This window comes from Gymnogyps californianus, chromosome 3 (genome assembly GCF_018139145.2).
Source record: "Gymnogyps californianus isolate 813 chromosome 3, ASM1813914v2, whole genome shotgun sequence".
In the NCBI taxonomy this organism is placed as follows: domain Eukaryota; kingdom Metazoa; phylum Chordata; class Aves; order Accipitriformes; family Cathartidae; genus Gymnogyps; species Gymnogyps californianus.
In genome coordinates, this window is record NC_059473.1 from 7,694,361 (window position 1) to 7,719,863 (window position 25,503).

Below are 25,503 nucleotides of genomic sequence, written 5' to 3' on the forward strand. Positions count from 1 at the left end.
ATTTGATTTTCATTCAGTCAGGAAGAGACTCTGGACAAGGGAGAAGAGCAAGACATCATTGAAAGACTTCTCCCAGACTGAATCCTCACCTACACTTCAGTTTGGGTCCAGAAATCTGACATCCCTGCTACTTTCTCAACAAAACACAACTTTGGGCTCAGTCCTGAAGTCCAATTATATTTGGTAATATGCTTAATTTTTTTAAAGAATTCAAAATATTTAAAGATTCTACTCCTCTTTCTTTAGGATTATAAACCATACTTAGGTCCCATTTAAATTTTCCCTAGGACATCACATCACTGCACCTTCCTTATATCAAATATTCTCCTGAAATGCATGCTAGTAAAAGCTGGAGACTTTGCAGCTTTGTGTTACAGAGTTTCTGCATTTTTTTATAATGCAAGACCTTCTGTCTATCTTCAGAAATGCAATATTAAAAGGTTTGCTGGCTTCAATGGCGGATACACATACACAAAGCACATATTTCCACTCAAAAATTCCACTTATAGTTGCATTTTTAAAGCCTCCTGCGTTAGCTGTTGCTGTAAATTTTATATTTATCTTTATATTTTATATTTAAGATCTTTATATTTTATATATCCAAAGAGAATTATTACTTTTCAACTCATCTCCCAGGAAAAACACAGCCTGTCTCTTACCCCAGTAGTATTACTTTTGGCACAGTTAGTAGACGAATACTCACAATCATCATGGATATTCCAACTGGGGAGGAGATTCAGTGTCACATTTGATATTATTTTGAACGACAAGAATATACACAAGGTCTTTGATTCTTATTACGTTCAGGAAAAAATAGGAAATGTTTTCTTAAAATACAGCCAAAAACCGGACTATTGTTTCTCCTGTGGTCGGGTTTTGTTCACAAATGTTTTCCCTCCAAATAATACCCATCTTCCTGTGTTTACATTCACACACCAACAAAAAACATTCACTAAAGAGTTCCAAGTGGCCTTACAAGTGTGGTTTTGGCCTCTTTTTTTTTGGGGAGGTGGTGGGGGTGCTTAAAGGGGAGGATGTTTTGTTTGTGTCTGTGTGTGCGTGTGTGCGCAAATGCGTGCACACATGAGCTTTTAAAGACCAAAGATTTGGCTTCTACTATGTCGATCCAAAAACCAGTTTAGCTGTTACTTACATTTATACTAAATAAAGGCCACCGATAATGCTCATTTCATTTAACAAGCTTTCGCTCAGTCTCCACCATCATTCTTGCATGGAATGGTAGTTGCATTATGTTCTTACATGTCACAGTTAAGGTTGCCCAAGTATCTTAGCTATGCCTGCAGCTGCAACATTCTCTGAATTTCTTGAATTTTAATACCGGTTTTGAGATACTTACAGAATTCCTGTAATGTTTATCCTTCAGTTGCCAATAAAGTCCCACAATCTTCTTTTTTTTTAAATATTCATTTTAATATAACTCAGAGTTGATATGTTGAAATGTCTCCAGAAATTGATACAAAAAAATCAGAAAGATTTTAATTGTTTACACAGAGACTGAATTTTAGACTGAGAGTTACAGAATAAACCTTGAATTTAAGGCCCTTTATATTCACAGTCCTTCCTAAATTCCGTCATCTCCCCCATCCTGTCTTTAGAAAGTCTTCATCTTTTGATTTCAGTTGTCCCACCCCCTGTTAAACTACAGCCATAAAATACGAGTTTTACAATATCCTGTATTTTATAAACCATGAAGTAACTTTTGAAAAGCCAAAAAAAATAAAACCAAAGACAGTGTGGCTAAACAAGGCCAAGAGACTGTTAGAGGTAAGAAAATACCGTCCAAAAAGTTTGGGCATGAAGTCATGCCCAAACAAGTTCAGAACCACCACCTTTGGCACATTCAATATAAAATCACGATAAAAATGGCCAAAAATATTTGAGAAACAACTTGCTAAAGGCATAAGAACTAATACCAAATCCTCCCTGAACACGCAAAAGCAGGAAGCCTGCCAGCATCCACAGGGCCAACAGAAGATCAAGATGTAAAAGCATGTCTTCAAATAGTACATGACCGTTGAAAGAAAGCTACATGAATTTGGAAGTACGTTTAATGGAGTACTTTTATGGCGATGCCTTTTTTTTTTTTTATGAAGAAGGTATTGAAAGATGTGTCTCAAATTGAAGGTTCAATAGAAGGATTTTAGAACAAAACTAATAAAAATTCAATAATAAAACCTACTGTGTTACTAACTGTGGCATTTAAACTAACACTTTTCTTTTTTCAATAAAGCTTCTACAAAGGTAAACCATCACAGAATACGAAAAACATTCCCAGCAAAATTTCAATAACTGGTCTAAGTACAAAAAGAAATAAGAAGTCTTGAGAAAGTCATCCTGACCTATTAAAAATAAAGATATCTCCAGCTTATAAAGTCCCAATATCACAAATTGCTAGAAGCTTGGATAACACAGCGGAGGTGCTTTTCCCAGTCCCAGACTTTTCCTTGGAGACCTGCAAACACCCCCTATCTGAAACAGGACACCAAACTATCTGGAGCTCTGGTTTGACCCAATGTGTCCATTCTTAAGTTCCTGCCAATTCCGCATAGACTTCAACGTGCAAGAGTTTGTATTCTGTATACTTTGAATTACTATTCCAAACTCTCATTTCCCCACACCAGAGGTTTTCCCCAACCCATTCAATCTCCCGCTGATCATAGCTTCCAAAACCCAAAGACATGAGCAATTTCCTAAGTATGGAATTAAAATAGTTTACAAAATCTGGCCCTTAAAAATTGCTTGTAGGAAACTAATGCCAAAGAACATCCTTATTCGAGACTGAATATAGAGTCTGATATAACAAACTCTCAAGGCTTGAATTTCTATCCACAGCTATCACTAAAAAAGGTAAAAAGTCTAAACCAGCACAAATGTGAAACCTTCTATTTCCCAAAGAATCCTTAAGCTAAAATTATTTGGTTTAACATATATTTATACTTAATAATTTTGAGCATACTTTTGATAAAGCTTTAAGGGAATCATAGTTAAACTCTTCTCTTCGTTCCAGATTTTTTTTTAAATTCCAAACGTGATTTGATGAATCGGCTATTCTGTGAAGTCATTTAACAATAAATATTAAAAGTCTACACATACAGTACTCAATACACATAGCAACCAAAGCCTAATTTTCTTCCTTTTTTTTTTTCTGCCCCCCTACAACAGAAAAAAAATGCCCTGTAGAAAATGTTAGGATAGGTTTCTGCCAAATTTACCACTTAAAGACATATTAAAATGAAGAGACATGTGACATTAAAACAATAAAATGTTACATTGTGAAAACCACAGAAATCTAAACTGATTGTAAATTTCAGTTATTTTATGTACATATTTTAAATGCTTTTACATACAAGTGTACATGTCTGTATGTAAAATGAAACATGAAATGAATGTGCATGCACACACAGGTTTTATTTATACATAACATGCAAGTTTCATTTGTTGCTGGTTTTTTTAAATATATGTCCACACAAAACCAATTTAGAAACCTGCAAGGAGCGGGTATAATCACTACTACAAATGCAGTCTAGTCTGATTTTAGGTACACCAAGTGACAACACTTATCTCCTTTATAGGAAGCACTGTCAATCTTAGAGCTTTCCAAATCAAGGCATCTTCTAGAGTTTAAGCAGTACCTTTGCTTTCTAAATATTTCATCCAACAACGATGTATGTTAACATAGTATTTTCTTGCTTAGCCTTAGCAATTTCACCTTTTGAATATTTGCAGATGTTTATGCTCCCATTCCCATCTCCTGTTGTGATCCAGCCAAGTTGTAAGTTTCATTCTTTCAACATTTCCAATAATTTAATTTTTCCATCCCTCTACCCCATAATTAACTTCATGGTTCATATTGTTGGATGCTCATATTTTAAACAAGAGTCAGGCATCAATATATTTTAAAACGGCACTAAACGTAAATTACATTATAAAATAAAACATTATGAGCTTCTGAAAATGGAAAGAATGGTATTGATTACAGAAGAGTTCTCACTTCCTGTAAACATTTCTATCTCCCTCTCTCTCACACACACACACACTTTAAAGGAAAACCAGAAACAAGAGTTTAATTAAACACCACTAGTCTGAATTTCAAATCACTGTATAAACAGATGGCCATGCTTCACAGACCGCCAGCAGTCTATTTCAATCAACTGGGATTGGTATTAATGTAATGTCATGGAAGCTAGAAGATTTGAACCAAAGGAACATACATATATGTGTGTGTGTGTGTGTGAGATAGTTATAAATAGTATAACATTAAAGTATTTACCACTATATAAAATTGATACCAGCAAAAGGAAAGGAGGCTTCTATTTAAGGCCATCATTAAACCCAGACATCTCCTTTAAGTGTATCAGGATGCTTGCCGGTACTTGCATAGACTTCAAATCCAGCTGACTTTGTAAAGAACAGTTTTAAAAAAATTAAAGGTGTCCTTCTCAGCTTTCCCACAAACAATCTCTAATATTGGACTTACACTTGCTAATTATTATGGTCCCCAATAGTGCAATACTTAAATACATTTGCTTACATAGGTAAGCATTTATTAAACTAAAATCAGTATGGTATTCCTTGAGTAGGAAGATCTTCCGACACTTCTGCATTCAGTAGAACTTCCCTTTGCATAAGTACTAAAAAGGACACTTGCTATTACTAACATTGAACTTAAGGGTGAACATCTACACAAATTTTCAACAGTGCGAGACAGACAAATATAGGGGAAATGAGAAAGGTATAGGACTTCAAAAGCAACACAGGGTATTTCTGATGCTCTTCAGCCTCTGTCAAATTGTAGTTCTACACCCTGTTACCTTGCTCCCCCCCACTATTTCTGTACCAGGACTCTAACTCTGCAGTACTCTTGGGATATAGTTTACATTACCTAAATCTGAACTCTGCAGATTTTTTTTCGTCTCTCCCTATACTGAACACTAATAACCCTGACCATTAAGCAGTAGCCCAAATCATAAATTTTGCATCCTGCCATAAGCATTTTTGAAAAAGTGTTACAAGTAGGTTTTCTATTTGAGACTGTTCATACAACTAGGGGGAGGGAAGCAAAGAAAAGAAAAGAAAAAAAAAAAAAGAGATGGAATGCAGTCCTTTCAACTGCTTTTATGTGGGAGTTGCAAAGTAGAAGTAACTCCCGCATAAATTCACCTTAAAGCTTTTGTGTTCTGTAAGATTCACCTGGTATTGTATAACAAGACAATTATCTTTTCACTGTCTGTTCCTGACTAGTTAAAAACATCCTGTCTTGCATTCTCAAATCTTACATTGCAGTACGAGTGACTTTCTTAGTTATCTTCTGGTTGTTTGGATATTTTTTTTTTTCTTTTTTCTAAGTTTTACTATTTCTTCAATCCTGTTACATTTAGTAGATCCGTTGACAAACTTGGTTTTACAATTGGTAACTCTGGTGCTCAGCACGCCAACTGATTGAACAGCTCTGTGTGACAGCTGGCTGACAGGCATCATATGAACAAAATACGTTTGTGTGTCTAGGATCCTGAGACTTCCAAATGGAAGGGAAGCTACCCTAATTCTTACGTTACTTTCACAATTTCTGAATAAATGTTTTCCAAGACACTTACTCTAGTCATTTGGTTCTGCCTTCTCCCCTTCCTTTTGAGAGGAAAAGAGAGATGAAGAACAAATTCACTTAAAATAGTACTTAAAATATTTTTGGAGGGAAAAACACAATTTTGTAGCATTTTTGTACTGAAGGGACCCTCTTATGTTAAAGGACTCTCTAATTATCTTAGTCCCTTACAGAAGGCTTCCAGTCACAGAAGCATTCTGTGTTTAACAAAATATTATGCTTATAACGGCACTTCTTTACAGCAGGACAAGTCCCTTAACACCTAACAAATAGAGCACATCCTTTTAGTGCAATACAAAATCTTCTGAACAGGATAAAAGTTCACATGGTTGTTAATTTGTTTTTTTAAGTAAAATGACCAATGTAAGCAACCAATGGAGACTAATTCACAGATTTCAAGACAATACTGACATATATATTATAGATATATATGTATTTATATGTAAAAAAAGGATACACATGTAGAATGTAGTCTGGAAATCATGTTAATATCTTAATTCATCACTCATACAAATACTTTATTTGGAATTTGTAAACTAATTCCAGAGAAAGATAGCAACTTTTTGAAATATTTATAAAAGTAGCAAATACCTGAAGTACTCACAGCAGTGGAGTAAGGGGTATGAGCTCCTGTATTTTCAGCCCAGCAGCCACAACCATAAAGAGCTGCCTAAGGAAAGAAGTGCATCTTTCATAAATTTAAGTATACAAGGTTTTTAGTCTGTTCCCTTCCCTTAAAAAAAAAAAAAACAAACAACAAAAAAACCAAACAACAAAACCAAAACCACAATACTAAAAAAACCCAAATCAACAAAAAAAAGAAACCCAAGAAAGATCCAAGTATTAATACAAAAGATAAATAAGAAAATCCTAACAGTCAAAATTGCAATTCCAATCCATTTTGCTACACCTTCTTTTACTATTCTGCAGAAGTGAGTGATTATCATAGCTGTACGGTATTCTAATCTAACTTTACAGAAAATGAGGGTACAGATATCAAAAGACAAAATAATTCCAGCTGTTCCCTATTTATATAAAGTCCCTTTCACTCTGCAATTCCAAAAGAAAATCTTAAATACATTTCAAAAGAGAACTGCTTTTAGGACAGTGGCAAAAGTCAACCAAAAATACAGCTGTACAGCAACAGAGTATGACATTTCTGATGCACCTCAAAATTCCCTCACCTAATAACAATAAGGAATGCCTATACCTGATGTGTTCTTTTAATACCTTTGTCACTTCTACCAATTCACAAGATTAGTTAGGACAGCCTCCCTAAATATTGATGAAAATCTTATTTAAAAACACTCTAAGCATTTAAGAGACTATTTGTGGTATTAAGGAGGTATTTAAGCCCAAGAAATTAACTTATTAATAGCCTGGCAAAACGTAACTAACTACAGAACAACTTCTTACCTATCTATGTTTTATAACACTGATGGAGGACACTAAAAACAAAACGCATTCCAAGGTAGTGATAATGCCTTCAGAGTTTAATGTGAAGGAAGGGAGAACATCAGTTTGCTATCACAGCTCTTGCTTACTGTCACAATTGCTGAACAATCATTCCCAACTGAAAAGGTATAATCACCTGACCAACTCTTCCAGGATGCTTTAGTGCTAAACCTCCACTGGAGACAGCAGCAGCAACGTTTCCTTCTTGGTCAACAACAACTGCACCAACTGTATCCAATGTTCCTGAGTCATTCTCCTGCAGGACACACAAACAGAAACAACTACTAAAAATAGTATATTGAAGTCACATTATACTTCTTAACAGTGTGCAAACTAGCGTGCACAAAACCAAGTGACAGGCCGATCAACAAAACAGATTTGCTATTCATGCATATTGTACCAATTGTGCTGCCATAAATCTTCCCAAAATGCTCTCTTGCCTCAGGCAGGACCTGAGGAAAACTTCTCTGGAAACAAGAAGGTAATAAACATCTCAGAACTCATCCAATGCTTAGATTATCTGCCTTTACTCACAAAAGTGCCAAAAATGCTGTTTTCTTAGTGGTGGCCACTTGTCCACTAAGAAATGATTCAGCAACTCATTCCAAAGATGCCAAATCAAAAGGCCTTTCCCAGAAGCTTTGAGATGGCATTTTCAGACTCTGATCTTTAAAGCTATGTATGATTAAAAAAAAAAAATAAAAAAAAAATCCACAAGAAGCAGCTTACCATGTAAAGAGAAAATTCCAATATTGTGAGAGAGACAATAAATAGAAGCCTTGAGAAAAAATCTCCCCCAGGACAGATTCTTTCTCCCAGACTTATTCTCAGTTCAGCAATCTTTAGTGGCTTCCTGGTCGAAACAAATTACCGTTTGCTCTCTCTGGTCACTAGAAAAGCGTCCTTACTTCCATTGCTTCTGAGGCAGATCTGCTCCTCTAAGAGGAGGGGTCTTTCAGCATTCATTCCTGATGCAAGCTCTCTGCCTACTGTCTCACAAACACTTCAGCTGTCTTACCTTGGATCTTTCCGTCCTTCTCCCCTTTCTTAATACACCACGTTCAGTCGCTCTAAGAGAACGAGCAGTTTTCCCCTCTCTGCCTAGGCTTGCCCTAGATTCCCTTCTCTGCAGAACCCAGGCCAAGGCACTCTGACTTCATGCCCAATCACACACTTTTGATGGGACACAGCATGCAGCGTACATAAAATAAAATGAATAAACAAAACTGATACATCATCCATCCCATACTCCAAAGATGAATGCTGCTGTTGCACAAGCCCTCAGGCCTTCAGCTGAGTAGTCTTTCCTGTATAAAAACTTACCTGCATTAAAAAAATCCTACATAAACTTACCCAAGCAAATAATCCCAAAAGATATTAAGTTATTCATATAAATGCATCTTTTCTGGACTAGGATCCAGAGGGAGGAAGAAAAAAAAAAAAAATCTACACCCAACTATTCAACTTCAAATTATCAAGTTCCCATCATCTATTAAAATTTCCTTGGGCATATGATGTCACTTGTCAAGCAGAATTCTTAGGAGACTCATGCTGATGATACTCTGGCCACACTTAATTTAAGAGATAACACTTAAGTTAATACTGTGCCAGTCTTAAAAGGAAAAATAGCCAATGCAGCACTACAGTGTTCTACAGTATTTTTCAAGCAACTGGAACTCCTAAGCGGGAGTGTCATCCTTGGCTTTTACCCAGAGTAACAGTAAGTTTCTTCTCTTCACCTACACCGAGATCTTCCTGAACAAGTTCTACGCTCAGAAGCTGGCACTAACCATATTCAATATTAAAACAAACAGATGGATGGCCTAACAGTAAAGCAGAATAACTGCTTAGAAAGAGAGAGGTGAAAAATTATAGATCTAGGGTCTCAACTGGCATTGGGAAGAAGAGAAGGTTGAAAAGCAGAGGAAGATAAAAACCAGGATCAGCGAAGGTAGGAGAAGGAGAAGCAAAAGGAATTCTGAGGACTGGAGCAAAGGGGATAAGAAAAGAGCAAGTTCCCTTCCAAGTTGTAAAGATAAAAGAAAATTAAGGAACCCTTCCTTAACTTCTCATGGGCAAATGTACTTCACATCTCCCGGGACTGCCAGCCACAACCTAATTCAGTTGGTAACTGTTAGCCACTACCTAAACCAGTCAGGTAACTATTAACTCAGTTAGAACAATACTATTCAATGGATTGAAAAGATCTTAAGCAGCAGAGCAGGCTGCTCACTGGAGTTGCAGACGCCCATCCTTGGAGGTTTTCAAGATCTTAAAGCTCTTCCCAACATGAATTTTCCTATGATCCTATGATTTCTATATAGAGAACTACTAATATGATGCAGGTTTTGTTGTCCATCGCCTGCCCCCTTTTATCAAAGGAAATTATATCCACAACAAAAAACTTGATTAATAGACAACTACAGATATGAAAATCAAGCCTGTCAAAGTTAGGAAACGCTAGAATTCAGGCCACCTGTGTAATCTTAATTCATAGTAAATCAAACACTTGGGGCTCCCATAACAAACAGAAATACATTTTAGAAGGATGAGACTCAGTACGGATCAGTATGTTTTCCATATCATCTGACAGCAAAGAAAAAAAATGCTTGAAGCCCTCTTTGCACCATCTGTAAAACTATTTGCTCCATCTGCCATCCATCTTCCGCTTTAGCTCTCACATGCATAAAATATTTGCCTTCAGTAGCTATATTACTAATTTCTTTTTTTAAAAGGTATTTTAATCAAAAAACCACAAGCATTTACAAGTATATGTTGCATGGAAACTTTCTTCACCATTATTTCCTTTAAAAGAAGATCTATTTCAGATCAGTATTTGCTGTCAATTCAGTAGTATAGTTTGCTTGCTTTGGCTTATTTTATTTTTAGATGGGACAACTTAGGAGGCTGGAAACCTTTACTAAGGGAAGCATTTTTTTTAACCTGGCCCACACAACCTTCTGAAGGAAATCTGTATCACTGAAGCAAAGGAATTCCAAATTTTCCTTCTCAGTAATATAAGTTTGGGGTTTTTCTGTGATCAGAAAAAGAATCACTGCTGACGCTATATTTATCCTTACTCAACAAACTGAAAACCAGTGAGGATCAGTTCTATTCCATATCCAACAGGAAAAAATACATTGTCGGATCTATTCTAGACCTATTTTTATGTTTGCTCCCATTTCAACATTACTGACTTCACACACTGACAAGTGACACCATGAATCAATTCTGTAGTTCAGTACTAAAAGTACTGTACATATGCAAACTGTACTGACAACCCTATGATTTCTGAACCAGTAAATGAAGAGCTCATCACGATTTAACAAAGGAACTTCCTGTACTTTTCCATACAAAAAGGCATGATGCGCCTGAGGAGTTCCAAGAAGAATGCACCTGGTGAGAAGACTTTCAATGTCACATATTTCAACTCTTCAAACCATACAAATGTTGAAAAATACAGGGTCCCATCAAGCTAGTATCAAGACAATCAAAAGAAATATGTTAAACACTACATTTCATGAAGTGTAAAGTCCAAATTCTATATGGGTCCAACAAGGACTAAATGAGATCCAGCTTGCTTGCCCTTATGTTTTTATGTATTTGATTGATTAATTTAGCACCTTAGATTTAAAAATTTTGCAAGTTCCAAAGGAAACTTGATTATTACTTGGTGATATCTATTAACAAATTCCGTATCTGACTTCAGCTAATAATTTATACTAACACGTCCATTGCAAAAGCAGTTTGGGGGTTTTAACAGTGTAGTATTGCAACCTAAAAATAATCTATTATGTAGTTAATATTTTACATGGAAACAACTGAAAGTCAACGTGAAAAGTAAGACCTCACATTACTTACTTAATTTGCAACTTGCGACAGGAAAGGAAGTTAGTTTCATGAAATCACGGACCATATATTCAAACTTAGCTAAGAACATGCACGCAAAGCAGGAAGATGCTCATCTGCACAAATACAGAGTTCTATCAAGTATTTTAGAAATCTCATCCTTCCCTTCTTCTGCACATAAAAAAAACCCCATAAATAGTCATCCTTTTACAAGCCCCTAAGGAAGGAATTAACAGTTTAGGAGAGCTCTACCCAGTGCCCGCTGAAAGATATCTACACACAAGGCCTCTTCCCTATTGACTTGAGATTGTTCTGAAATTCCGTGAAAAGTAGTTACCATTAAATCTCATCTCCGAGTATCATAACTGACAAAATGCAAAATGAATCAGATTGACGCAATTAACATCTATATGCCGTTACCCATTATCCGCACAAATAAATAGGATTTCATATTTCATGATAATTAGATCAAGTAGACTCCCCTAAAAATGTTTTTTTACAGTATTCTCCTACTCAAAACACAACAGGGCAACACATAAATCACATACAGTATGCCCCATGTTGGCCCTTTACAGATCAAGTGGGAACAGAGAGAAGCACAATTGTGGATAGCGTTATCTAGAAAATAATATATCAACAATTAATATATTTTGGTCTTTTAAAATCTCAGATTTAAGGTGTTCTTGATGGAGCACTTCTGTTGATTACAGTAGTATTTACAACGGTGAGTGGCAATCTTTTAAGCAACATTTTATTTATTAAAGTATTTTAAAGAAATACTTATAAATCCATTTAAGTCAAGGGAAAATGTCACTATTCTGTGAGCACTGGGACCAATTCATACATACCAATTTCTAGAAACGTTCTCCTATAGGGCAACTGACAGCATAGCATGATGTACTCTCATAGCAATCTAATCTTGACAGAGTATGCATGATTGGTGCAACATTCATACGTTTGAAAAGGGGCACTTACCATCTAACCATACAAAGCTCAATAAACAACCCTAGCCTTTCCAGTTTAATAGTTGTTTGGTATGTAAACAGAATGTTTTGTCTGACCTCCATGTTCAAGATGAGGGAATTATTTCATACTGTATTCCATAGATGAGTTTTGTTGTTTTGTTTTTAACTGGAATGGATGAAAAGTATTTAGGTTTCTTTTCCCATATTAAATGGATTTTGAAGTATACTTTTGAAGTCTAAAAAGTATTATTATCATCAAAGACCATTTCAGCATGGATGTGGGACAGAAAATTTATTTAAGGAAAATGAAATGCATAAAATTCAAATTCCTTTTCAAACTGCAAGAATAAATAAGACAGACACAAGGATTGCTGTAGTCGACTGCTACACTTACAATTACTGTCACACAGCCATAAAAAATTTGATTTGAGGAAAAAGCTAAGTGATTAAAATTCACCATATAGAATGTGAATGATGTATATTGCTGTGCATTAACTGTTGCTCACCCGAAGAGTTCAAGCTGGAACCGGCTAAAAGTTCACGTGGTACATTCAAGATGATCAATGACAAAAATTATAATGCACAAAATACTTCAAAGAAAAGAATGTTTTTCTGTTGAACAAAGACAGACTTATTTTTCTTTTCTATGTTCAGTGTTATTGTCTCAATACAGCAGCTGAAGAATATGAAACTACTGATTCCATACATATAATTCAAACTGTTGTACACATACTTGAGTACATATGTTAAACTAGATAAAAACCAAATCAGTTTTAATAAACCTCAAACTAAATAATGTTATTTATAGAGTTAAATAACTAGCCTATAAAAAACTAACTTATAAACACTAACCTATAAAAAAAGTTCATGTGCACTGGAAATTCTTAGTGCCACTTATTCAAAACAAGGAGAGGATAACTCCTTTTACAAGTTACTTCAGCATAGCTGTAAAAAAAGTTTGCAATAGCAGAAGACAAATTAAAAATAGGGCTTTTAGCCAAACTCTACTAAGCTATTTTCAATGACAATTGCCTCTGGTAAAAGATAGGTTAACAGTAAAAAGACATTTACTTCTGATGTTTACTGGTGATTGAGGTGAGAACTTCCGAATGGCATCTGGCTGAATTAACACATCATAGCCAGTCCCCCTATGAATATGTTTAGTTAATTCACACACAAACAAAAATGATTTCTTAACTATGTAAATCAATATATAAGTCACTACAACTTTAAAAAAAAAAGCCTCAATTTTCACACCTTCAAAATTTGGTGAAGTTATTAATGGATCTTCCCATGTGCAATTGCACAACCCTCTACAAATCCTACACTGGGTAAACAATGAAAAATACAGCAAAGAGAAAAGTCCTTTTACTCGGGAAATAAAAGTCCTTTAAGTTACACTGCCTAGTTTTTCCATACAATTTTAATTAAACAGCCTCTCATTCTTTTTGAGCTTGGTATAATTTAACTTTTATTGAAAAGTAATTGTTAAAACTGTATGTTTATTTTTAGCTGGTGAAATTCATCAGCAGCTAAAACTTCCAAGTAATTTCAGCCTTTTTTGGTCTGCAATACTATCTCTTCACATAGGCCTTTTAGTTATAACTTCCATTCAACTTCAACTTTGTTAACATCCTTTCTACCTTGCTCTTCTCCCAACTTCTAAAATTTCACAGACAAAAAAATTACCAGAATTCAGAACAACTGGGCAGTACTGGCAAAAGAGGCACATAAGCTCAGCTGCAGCATAGGGTTGAAGCAGGTGAGTCAAATTAGACAATAAAACAGCTATGAAGTCCTGCCGAAGGGGACAGGTCTGCAGCTCCAGAGAAGAACAGCAAATAAAAAAAAATTAAATGAGTATTTATCAATTAAAGCTTAACTTTGACAAGAAGACTAACTTTTAATTATTCAAGTATTTAAATGGTTTTTAAACAATTATTTTTAAAACTTTTATGAGAGCTCAGCTTTGACAGTGTGAGTTTTGGGATGACAGGTCATGTGCCTCATCCTTGCTAAATGACCCTTTTCTAACAGCTTAGAGAGAATTATTCTACTTTTTTCCCTTTTTTTTTTTTTTTTAGAATTTGCTCTTGTAGAATTTGCTTTTTCATTTCTATTTCATTTTGAAAAACTAAACTTCCCATAAGGCTGCAATTATCTTACACTCTGTAAATAACACAAGCAGTCCACATTGTTAGCATGGTTTGGTTTTCATCCCCCCTCCACGGACAGGATGTGCCCAGAAAGTTGACAAAACCAGTGTGTTTTGTTACTGGATTACTTACCAGTGAGTTGAGCTCGATTTGATCACCTCCTTTACCTACCATCATTGGCCTTTGGGGGTCTCCCACAAGTGCTGCACATGACTCTGGAGCCCTTGAAATTTCAAATTGCAGGTCGGTAAGCTCATGCATTGGCATATGTTTCAAGCATTGACTTGCCCCTTATTACATGAACATCAATACTGTACAGAGGCCCCTCCTCCCTCAATTACATTTTAACACCGTTAATTTCACAAGGAGGTACGTGAAGTCCTGTAAACAGGAAAAGTTCCTAAACGAATAACTTCCCCCCCCCACCCCTCTATATTTACTTTCTTTAGAGGTCTTATCTCCTTGAAAACAGAAAAATCAGCACCCTGCTAGGGAAAACTTCTTATCTAAGAAAACAGAAGAAAAACGCCTAATTTATCACTGGTTTGCATTTGCACAGACTACAGAGAATAAACTTTTTTGCCAATTCTCTGGGATTTATATGTTATTTATATCAACATATGCAACTACATAAGGCAGTGGTCAGTCAGCTTACCAAAGCAAAGAGAAATGGCCAATCTGAAAGCCCACAGGCCCCAAATAAAGCATAGGCATTTGATTTAATGAGCTATACTTTGATATTCAACAGTAAAGACAAATACTGTGATTGACATTCTCAAATGGTAACAAAGACTCTAAGTTCAAACTAAGAGTGAGGGGAACAGAGGGAATCCTAATAGTTTTGTAGTACAAGTAATATGGGCCAGGTCAATGCTAGATGCATGCACAGATGCACATGTTTACCTACCTGATATTTCAAATTTCACCAATTCCAGCTCCATAATGCAGTGCGCTCAGGAAACATTAAAAAGTGGGAAACAGTGACAGAGATCCCAAGCTAAAGAAAATGTTTCAGTAAATAATTATCTGTTTGTGTTTACATTTGTCATATTTCCAGTTCAAAATGAGCAAAATATTTTTCATACTACAAACAAGATACAAAGTGACAGTTTGGTTTTCAAATAGCAAGGCAGAAAGTTTTAATTGCACTAAGTTATCATTATATCATCTAAACATTAGGATGGTCAAGGAGAAGTGGATTCTGATGCTACATTAGACTCATCATATACGACATGAAATTTATTAGCCATCAGCTGTAAGTTTAGGATGACACAACAAGATTTTAAACAGGAACTAACCTTTTCATTTGATTGTCTTCTTTTCTTTAGTTGAATGAGATCTGTTTCCACCTTTTCAGCCAACTCCAGCTTCCTCTTGTTCCTCTTAAAAGCTGCTAAACTAAACCCTATAAAAATAGTTCAAAAGCATTTAACTAAGTAAAATTTACTTAATTTAAACAAATATTGATAAGTTGACATTTAGGAAGTCTCATCCCCCACATTTTTACTGATGCAAAAAGCATCAATTAAAAAGCCAACAACTAAGTATTTAAGTTTCAGTACAAGATGTTTACATCTTTTCCTCAGTCAAAAAGTTCTACTACTGTTCAGCATCAGTGATGGGTAAAATATCTAGTAGAAACAAGTCACTGAACACATATGGAAGCTATGTTGGTCTAAATATCTCTCTGTTTGGCAAAGAAGCAGCACTGCACAGAAGAGAACGGAATAAGTGGCTTGCGTTAAAATTATTGTTTTTGACTGCTGACAAGTAAATAGATACCATGTGAGCTCATTCTGATATCCATAAAATTAGGCTACTATTTTATTACCTTAATTGCATATCTGTATGTTTACCCATATATTTAAAGCCACACAATAGTCTAGCAAAATTTTTATGTTCCATAATCCAACACAGTCTAAAGACCACCTAGGTCTTGAAAAGACAAACATGCATTTTCCACATCTAAGTCCCACATTCAGAAAGGAAGTGTTCTCTAAAGTGGAGTTAAAAAAAAAAAAAATTGTTATGCTTAAGAGACCAAAATGACATGTTCCCATTTTAGAACTTTCAGTTCATGAAAAAATTGCAGATATTGACATATTTAGTTTAAATCAGTTTTGACTTAATATTATCCACAGATTGTTTTAACATCCTCTTTGAAACGTAGAGAAAAGAGGAGGGGGGGAAAATGTCTTTTGTCACTTTAGTCATGCAAAAATCAAACTATTAGGAGGGCAGAGGTATACACAGGTAAGTCACAAATTCAATGGAAGCTAAAAAGCACAGGTTTCCTATTTAATCTATAGGCCTTAAAAAAATGTCATTTTAAATGAAATTCTGAAGATAGCTACATCACTATTATTCAGAAGACTGGAACAGCTGCAAGAACGGTCTATGAATAAAATCAATATTGCAGAGCCAACAGAACACAAAGCTTTCATTTACAATTCTCACAAAGTACGCAGACATCGAGCGTTTTACTTCTTTGAAACTTCCCCGTGCAGGTGCCAAAATCACCTAGTGAACTCTCCTTTAAACTTGTTTTTAAGTACATAAAACTGGACCTTAGACTACCACACTTATTCAAGTATATAACCTAAAAGTAATGAGAAAGCTGGCATTTCTCTCCAAAAACCTAATGAATACCAGTTTCTTAAAACTGTAAACACATATTAATCTGCCATCACCAAGAAAGGAACTCTTTCTACCATACAGAGCTGACTAATGCAGCTACTTTGGACAACACATTTCTATGTTTGAAATGAGGTCCAAGAGGTAAAAAACAAACACTTGATAAGGGGGAGCAGGCAAAGAATCATTTTAGTCTAGTACTAATTGGGGGTGGGGAGAAACAAACAAAAAAACCTCACACAGATCAAGAATTTGTTAAACAGAAGTGACCTCAAATAAAAAAAGCCAGTACATTGTTTTTAACAGCATTTTTAAACAGTAGAACTTGTAAGTTGATATGACTTCAACAAATAGAGCAAATACCTATGAGCAGAGCCACAATATGCGTGAGTAGGAATGGTGCCTGGCCTTGGTACTCATCAAAAGTAGGTATTACACGGGGATAAATATGCCTAAGCCTGTTACCTACTGCTGCCATTGCCTCCTGTCAATTCAGAAAAAAGTTGTACCTAGAGAAGCAAGACAAATACGAGGGTGCAGGAGCCCATACGTGACAACCTGAACACGAGAAGTTTTCCTTCTACTCCAGAACTTAATGTTAGTGGTGTCCTGAAACCTTCTGCAGTATTTGCAAGTTCAAATACATGCACAAAGATCACATCAAAACTAGAGAACACATGGGCTAGTTCCAGGCTGCCCTGCCAGCTAGAGTGCTGCTATATGGCCTCTCAGCATCATCACTCCGACTATACCTTGGTTGCTACTTATCCTGCCATTTTTTCCACAACATATGAAATTCTCCAAGCTTGAGAGCGATGTTTCATTCACTGACCTCAGTCTCTAGTTAAGCAATTAAACAATTTTCGGATTTTACCTTGTGCTTTAAGATTCTATTTGTCTTTTCAAAACAAGTAAAAACCTGAAGATTTGCTTTGAAGGATCTAATTGTTCACAGTAACTTCTTATCTGCTTTGTTAATTCAAAGTGGTATCAGTAAGATAGGAAATATAGGGCAGACAACAGGTCATTATTAACAAAGAAGCATACATTTTTCTAGCCAATAAGGAACACTAAGTATGAAATTAGGCTAGCAATGTACCACCTTGTCCACGTTTACAGAATGGATGACTACCCTACAAAGCAATGATTTTGGCTAACAAAAAACTGTGCTTATTCCTCAGGTGTCAGAAATATTTTCAGTTCCTGGGTACCCCAACTGCCTTTCAACTGTATGCTGGGATAAAGACTTGTCATGCATTTTCTCTCTATTGCTTTTCTTACTTTGCTAGTCTCACACATGGGAGAGGTGATGTAGTGCATCAAGGACTCTTTTACTGGACAATCAGATACACAGAGCCCCAGGAGATGCTATGGCATGCATTTTTTGCATATCTTAGACCATGTCAGACAGACAGATGAAGAAAGTTTTCTAGTAACATAGAATGATGTAGATTGGAAGGGATCTTAGGAGGTTGTGTAGTCCAGCCTCCTAGGAAAAGGAAGTCCAATTCAAAAGGGCTGCACAGGAACTTGTCAGGTTTTGAATACCTTCAAGGATGGAGATTTCACAACTCCTCTGGGCCCCTCTTCCAATATTTGATCAACTTCATGTTAAAAATTTTTTTTTTTTTTTTTTAAATTAGTCAAAATCTCACATATTCTAATTTATGTTAGTCCTCTCTCATCCTATCCCTGTGCATCAGACACCACCATACCTAAGTAATACAACACTTAAATGCACAAACACAGAACAGTCTAGGTTAAGGAAGCTAGCATGTTTCCCTAGTAAAATACACAAACTTTCCCAGCTTCCTCCATCACAATATCTACAAAACTTAATCATCAGCTCCTGTGGTGACAGATACTGCAATACTTTTCACATTGGAAATTTCATACTGTTACACTAGAGAGAGGTATTAGAGAGGTGCCAGTCATGGTTCTGTACTTCCAGATGACATGAATTTTTATCAGAAACAGCTGAGGGTCTTTTGTGAGGGGTGAGGAGCAGATTGTTTTGGGGAAGTTCTTTTTCAGGGGTGGAGGGTAGTTTTTTAATATTGTGTGCCTCCCTTCCCAGAGTTACTTATACAAATTAATATACTAATTCAATCACTCTTAAGTTTTATTCAGTTTAGCATGAAATGTTACACCTTTCCATACTGTGAGGGAAAGAAAGTCTTCCCCTAGAATGGAAATTCTTGTGCTCAGGCTGCATTCAACTTCAGAATAGTTATTAGGATTAACTTTCATCTGAAAGTTGAAGATTTTGTTTTAGCAAGGAAGGACTGATGAATAATTGCCTTTCATTATTTAGGGAAAACAGTTATTATCAGTGATTATCAATTCCTCTTAGCAGGATAAAACAGCTAATATTCCAAAGTGACCCAAGAATTCTGAAATAAAGGACCAGTTTGTAAAACAAAACCTAGCAATTTCTCTTTTTTCCTCTGACATAGATTTATGCCCAATTTCAGATGATCAGTTAAAAATAAAATGTCTTGAATCTTAAATTTTATTTTTTTTCCCCAGAATAAGGGAATAAAGACTAATAGCAAGTGAAAGGCTGCCTGCCCTCGGTTTACTCCTGCCTTTGTGATGTTCTATCTATGTAAAACCACTATAAATGCCATTAAACTGGCTAGTACTCTGGTTGCTTTGTATTGCTGTACCAGTGACAAAAGAAACTAGAAAACACAAGTGAGCTTCACGCTACACAAATGAAAGATTAAATTAAAGTTTTCTCGAAACATCCTGTAAGTTTGGGTCCTTGACAAAGAATATATCATGGGGTTTTAAGTTCAATAAAACATTTTATGAACTAAAAAAAATTCCAGGATTCAAATGTGCTTGCTTAATGATGCATACATAACACGGAAAAATAACCCACTGAAAAATTATTTTGAAAATAAGCGCTATACACCGAAGGAAAATGCCTACACATCGTTTAAGTTCATAATTCACATTAAATCTAAAACAAAAACTCAACTTTGTGGTGCAAGGATACTAAGAAATTTCATTTGTCCTAAATGACAGTACAAAAACCACTCTCACCTTCTCCAACAAGACAGCATATTCCAAGCTTGAGAAGAGGAAAAGGACACAACACAGTGTTGAAGACAGGCATGTTTTCCTAAAACAAATGCAATATAGCTACATCAGCCTGTTGTTGCCTGGGCCAAGGAGAAAGGGAAGCAAGAGAGGTAGAGCTTATTGACTGGGGAGGGGAGAAAGCTAGATAAAGAGAGGTAAGGGAGTAGATGGAATTTCAGTTTGAAAAATTCTTCGATCACAGCCCAGAGGTATTGTTGTTGGAATCTATGGAAAGGTATTTCGTACGACATCCTTTGATTTTGCTCAAGAATTTAAAAGTTTAGATGAAAATCAAATATGTGCTTTCAGATAGAAGTCCCTGACAATTACTACCCTACACAGTAATTGCATGTACACTCAAACACATTCTTAAAGGAATTGTGTTTCAGAAGCCACAGAGTACGACCAGCCATTCTGTTTTGCTTTCTCATTTATGTACATACTGTCATAAATGAAACTACTTCAGAGCTGCTGGGAGAGGAAGAAAAAAAAGAACAAAAAACCCCACAGCTTTACAAAATGATTGTCTGTTAGTGTTTAAACACCATGCTCAGGCCTCACCCAGATTAAAGACATATAACGACCGACAACAGAAGCGTATCAGAACTAGAATATTATTAAAAGCTCAGGACTTCAGTCTCACATTTACAGTATTTATCACATGTCCCTGCAAGGCAGCATAGGATGCCTCTTTAAGAACGAATAATCTTCAAGGACCTGAAATCATCTTCCCAGTCCTTCACATTCTCTCTTCAACCCCGCAAGGTACCGACAGGAGCTACCCACATGTACTCTGTACTTAAATGCACTGCATTTTGGGTCTAACTGTGCTAGACGGTGGAAGCACTTGGTGGAACACTTGGTCACAGCAGAGTTGCAGAAGTCGAGACAAGTGTAGGGGTTTGCCGTGGAGAAGGCTCAGTGGCTGTGCACAGAACAGGTGGAAGTAGCTCCTGCTCAACTCCACTCGCCTGCATGAGACGTCGGTATTAGTGGATGTGGTATCAGAATGTGTGCTTGGTAATGCGATGTATTATCTATCAGATAGAAAGATAGAAGAAAAATCTCACAGGCACATCTTGCTCAAAGTTAAGACTGTTACAGATTTTCCCATTTTCAAAAGGTTCCAGTGTTACTGGGCACCCTGATGAGAAAGGACCACAGGACCTCCATTACATAATTCATTAGCACAAGATCCATCTCCTACATTATCATGGCTAAACAATAAATACAGCTTTTATACAGGCTTTTTACATCGTTATCACCACTTAACAGAAACAGATGAGAAAGTAACTTTCAGCAAGCAGGTCAGTGGAAGAAAAAGAAAGAGATCATTGGTCTCTGAGTCAGTTCAGAGATGTCATCTGTGTGCCACTTGTTTGCCATAAAACTTCCACATCATTTACTCATCTCTTGTACTAACCCTGTTGGCACTCTGATCATCCCCATAACTCCTTTTACTGTTACACTATGTACAAGTAAAAATTTAACCAAAAATCTTGATAGTTCTATTATATAATGATACAGTGACTAACTAAATGAAAGACAACTGTACTCCCCATTCTACATAGCTCTTCAGAACTTTTTCTTAGTCACCTTTCACAGCCCATTAGAAACGATCCAGAGAACAGAGGCAAGAGAAAAATTATTAGAGAGAAAATTGGAATTGTCCTATTCATGGAGTCCTTGAAACTACTGAATTGTAGACACAGAACAAAATGCAAGACTAAGGCTTTTTTTTTCTTTAATAATAGTAATATCTACTTGTTAATTCTAGCTCTGTGTACTTTAAATGGGCCCATAGCTGACAGACTGTTTATTATAATACACTAACATTTCTTGCCCAAAGATAATGCAAAACATTTTTCGTAAAAAGTCCATGTTTCCTTAAAATTCCCATGCTTTCATAAGCCACATCTATTCCCTTACGTATTTTCAGGCTAGGTTGAAAATTCAGAAAATATTTAAGTGAACAACTAAGTTTTCAAATAGAAGTAACAAATACAAATTTCTAGCACCACTAAATCACAAATCAAGTTCAGGACAATACTCAAACCTTCCTACATACAGTGGTGGAACAGCAAGCTGGGAACACAAACACAAACTCCAACGTTTCTATTACAGGCATAACAAATTATTATGCAACAAAACATTATGCAACCTATTAGTGTTCAGCAATCCTTGTTTAAAAGCAAACTGTAAATTGAAAATACTAAGAAAAGTCTAAGAATATTTTTAAATCTTTGAAGTACAGATTGAGCTCTGACCAATCATATAGCACCCCCTGGCAGACATTTCTTACAGTCAACTGAAAGAACCAGAAAGGAGAACTTTCTGCGTTTTATCTTTCTATTCCATATTAAAAGAGAATGCAACTATTGGAGAGAAGTGAATTAAAAAGGAATATACTAGCAAATTAGTTAACCCACAGGAATTAAAATGATCCAGTGAAGAATTCTGTTGAGCAGTTGCTAGAATAAATGGCACAAATGAAAACAGACAGACGAAAATAAATTTCATTTTAACAAAGCTATTTTAAATGACAAATTAACACCACTTATGCTTGTGTTGGGATCAAAGGATACTAGTGCTACTTCCCATGTTGCCATACTTTGACAAAGACAGCAACATGAATGGGAAAAAAAAAATGCACTTCGGATCAAAAGCATATTAGAAAACCCCCTATCCTTCTCGGAGCACTACTATATAGATCTGTTCTTCATAACAAGAACTCAGGGTAAACTGTTGATGGACATACCATTTCTTAGTACTTCCTGGAAGAAATCTCTTTTTTCCATCAAGCAGCCTTTCCTGCTCCCTGGAAGATTTTCATTCAAAGCATCTTCTGGGTACTTCGGCCCAACTTTTTTCCTGGCTAACTTATAGCCATTCTATTGGCTGCACTTAGCTGTTCAGATTTCAGAACTGCAAGTGAACCTACAATATTATGTTCAATTCCAGGGAGGATTTACATCATGTCTGGCCTTTTTTTTTTTTTTTTCTTTCCTCCTTTTTCTTTTTCTTATTGCCAGTGAAACACATGCATTTACCAGAGCTCCTTTACTTTGTGTATCGTGGAACAGAGGTAGCAACTTTCACTGTTAAAAGACAAGGATCTTCTATCTGAGAGATACCTCTCAGTTTCCTAAAATCAGGTATGTATTCAGATTAACCAAGCTTCCTAATCAAATCCCCAAACCCCTTCAGTTTCTCTTCAGATGTCTTTCATTCTCACCCTAAAAACAAAGAAACAAAACATGGTCAAAGCCACCGCCCTGAGCCACTGACTGAACCTCATAGCACAGTTCCAGCAATATGGCAAATGTTTTTCTTAATGCAATAATAGTGAAGGGGAGGAGAGAAGTGGGGGTGAGGTGAGGTTTGGGGGTTTGGAGGAGAGGCAGGCTAGGTAGGCAATACTGGTGGACAAGGAGACACACAGCGTCACTAGAAGTATGACAATCTGCATGACGCTTATCTGGAAAAGGCTCTCCCTCATTAAAGCAGCCAAATAGCCATAAGATAAAAGGGAATATCCTTGCATACACAAAATTGGTTAAAAAACAGAAAAAAAGCAGGAGTAAATAAATATCTTGCTACAAGTGGAATGCCAAATCAACCTACAGCAGCACCTACCCTGTTCAACGTGATCTGATTTTACTGATGACAGTAAGTTATTCAAGGTAATAAGAGAACTTGAGTGAAGAAGGATTCCGAGTAGTGACCTGACAATAAACCAGCAGATTTTATTCAGCAAGTCTCAAAATAATGAAAAAGAGGTAGTTCTTCACACAACCCATAGTTAAGCGGTAAAGGTTTTTGCAGATGCTAGAAATTAATATGGACTCAAGAGGAAACAACATTTCATGGCAGAAAACGCCACTGATTACCTCCATGTATGCAGGAACCAGTCATGACTCAGGAATGTAGAGTCTGGGATAGCAAATGGCGTAGGGAAAGGGAAGTATATATTTGCTCTGTTCTTATATTATTCCTTAAGCATCATTTGTGGCTACTCTTGGATTCCAGTTATTGAGCTATGAGAATCCACTGCAGCTGCTTTTGTTCTTATGTAATATAACTTACTGAAGTATTTATGGTCACTTCCACATTGTTAGAGTTAGAGGTACAAGTTTGCTGCATGAGCAGTTACTTTCCTTCTCTTTCCCTTTGACGACATGGTAAGCAATTGCAAGATGCTGTCTTACACCATGTTATCTTTGTCAAATCAACTACTTTGCATCTACTATAGGCTGAACTAAAAATTCAGATAAACGTGGTTCAGTTGTTACCAGTGCAGGCACAGATATTGACAGTTGAAGCTGTTCCTCAAATTTACGTTGCCTATTTAGAGTAAAGTATACTTTTAACATCTATAAGAGGTTGCACAATACAGTAAATTAGCATTTCTAAACTGTAATTACACTCTTAACACTTTGATCACACTTTCAAAGCAGTTTCTCTAGCACAGAGTAACAAAGCTCTAGCATAAGCCACTATGGGCTCTAGTGTTGGCAGGAGTTAAGCTCTAGTATGGGTAAGCATTAATAAATTCAGCTTTCTTGCAGACTGTAGGCAATACAGGCAGATCACATTTCATTTTTAAAAAAAAAAAAACCACCCACTCACTACACTGGAAAGCCACCAGATTTCTACAAACGGTAGAAATCCCATTTCCTCGCACACTTGGCAAACCAAAGAAGACAAAGCAGGTGAGCCTTGACATAACCTTGATGTAGTTCAACAAGTAACATAGTTTAAAACATCATTTCAGTTTGGTGCTCAGATACTTTGTAGTTCTGAGAGAATTATGGAGTGTGACCACAAAGCTGATCCTGCAACTTTCTTTGTAACTGATCAGATGGAGAGTTCCATCCATGCAAAACCAACCACACAATCCCACAGCCTTATAGCATGTGTAACATTACTCGTGCCATCTCAGGTCTGGGAAAAATGAGACAGAATAATGTGACTTCAAGAATGTATTTTCCATGTGCAGCACAGAGAAGCCAAAACATATGCACCCAGTTCTCCCTGCTAATACTTATTGCAAGTACATGTCTAAGGTTTGGGTTAGGCAGTTTTGGGGGGTTGGGTTTGTTTTTTGTAATTAAGTCACAAAACATATTTTCCTGATGTTTGGCAATTACTTCATTCTTCATTTTACAGAGCTATTCAACAGTCACGTAATTTCAAGTTAATTTACCCCCAATTCTCCATGCAAGCTCTACCATAGCAATTGTAGCAAGCATAATGAAAAACTCTCCCATTTTTTGAACCTTGTTACGTTATTTAGTGCAATAACTTGCTTCAGATGAGATCCTTTGAGGTTGCTCGGAAGCAACATTCTCTTTAATTGTAATTTCTGAAGCACCTCTAACTTTCCCTCCCCTAGTAACACTGGAAAAAACAATTTTGGCTTTCTTACATGTTACCTGTGAGACAGTTTCCAATTTCTTTTCAGCTATAACAATCCCATGGTGTTAATGGTTACCTTCCAGTCTCACTGACCACAAGTCTACACATCAAAAGACCAGCTTCGCTAAGGACTGGTATGGAAATCAACACAATATCACTTTCTGTAACTGATTTTTCAGGTTTTCTTTTGCTCTTTATTGCTGTTGTGGTTTTGTTTTCTTTTAAAGAAAAATCAGCTATACTACCATTAATCATTATTCTGCAAAATTAAGCGTACTAAAATGTTAGGAAAAATGACAACTTTTAAGTTGCT

The 25,503-nt window shown here is 36.1% G+C and overlaps 1 protein-coding gene across 2 annotated transcripts in view; it reads right to left on the reverse strand.

Moving 5' to 3' along the window:
- TASP1 (taspase 1) overlaps positions 1–25,503 on the reverse strand; it is an 89,538-nt gene that overhangs the window by 40,840 nt on the left and 23,195 nt on the right. The window contains exons 7-9 of one of the 2 annotated variants that reach the window (XM_050893803.1): positions 15,347–15,453; positions 7,215–7,334; positions 6,215–6,293 (exon numbers count right to left, since the gene is read on the reverse strand). In XM_050893803.1, coding sequence (XP_050749760.1) covers positions 6,215–6,293; positions 7,215–7,334; positions 15,347–15,453 — 306 coding nt within the window. The remainder of the gene's footprint in view (positions 1–6,214; positions 6,294–7,214; positions 7,335–15,346; positions 15,454–25,503) is intronic. The other variant, XM_050893804.1, reaches the window with a different exon arrangement.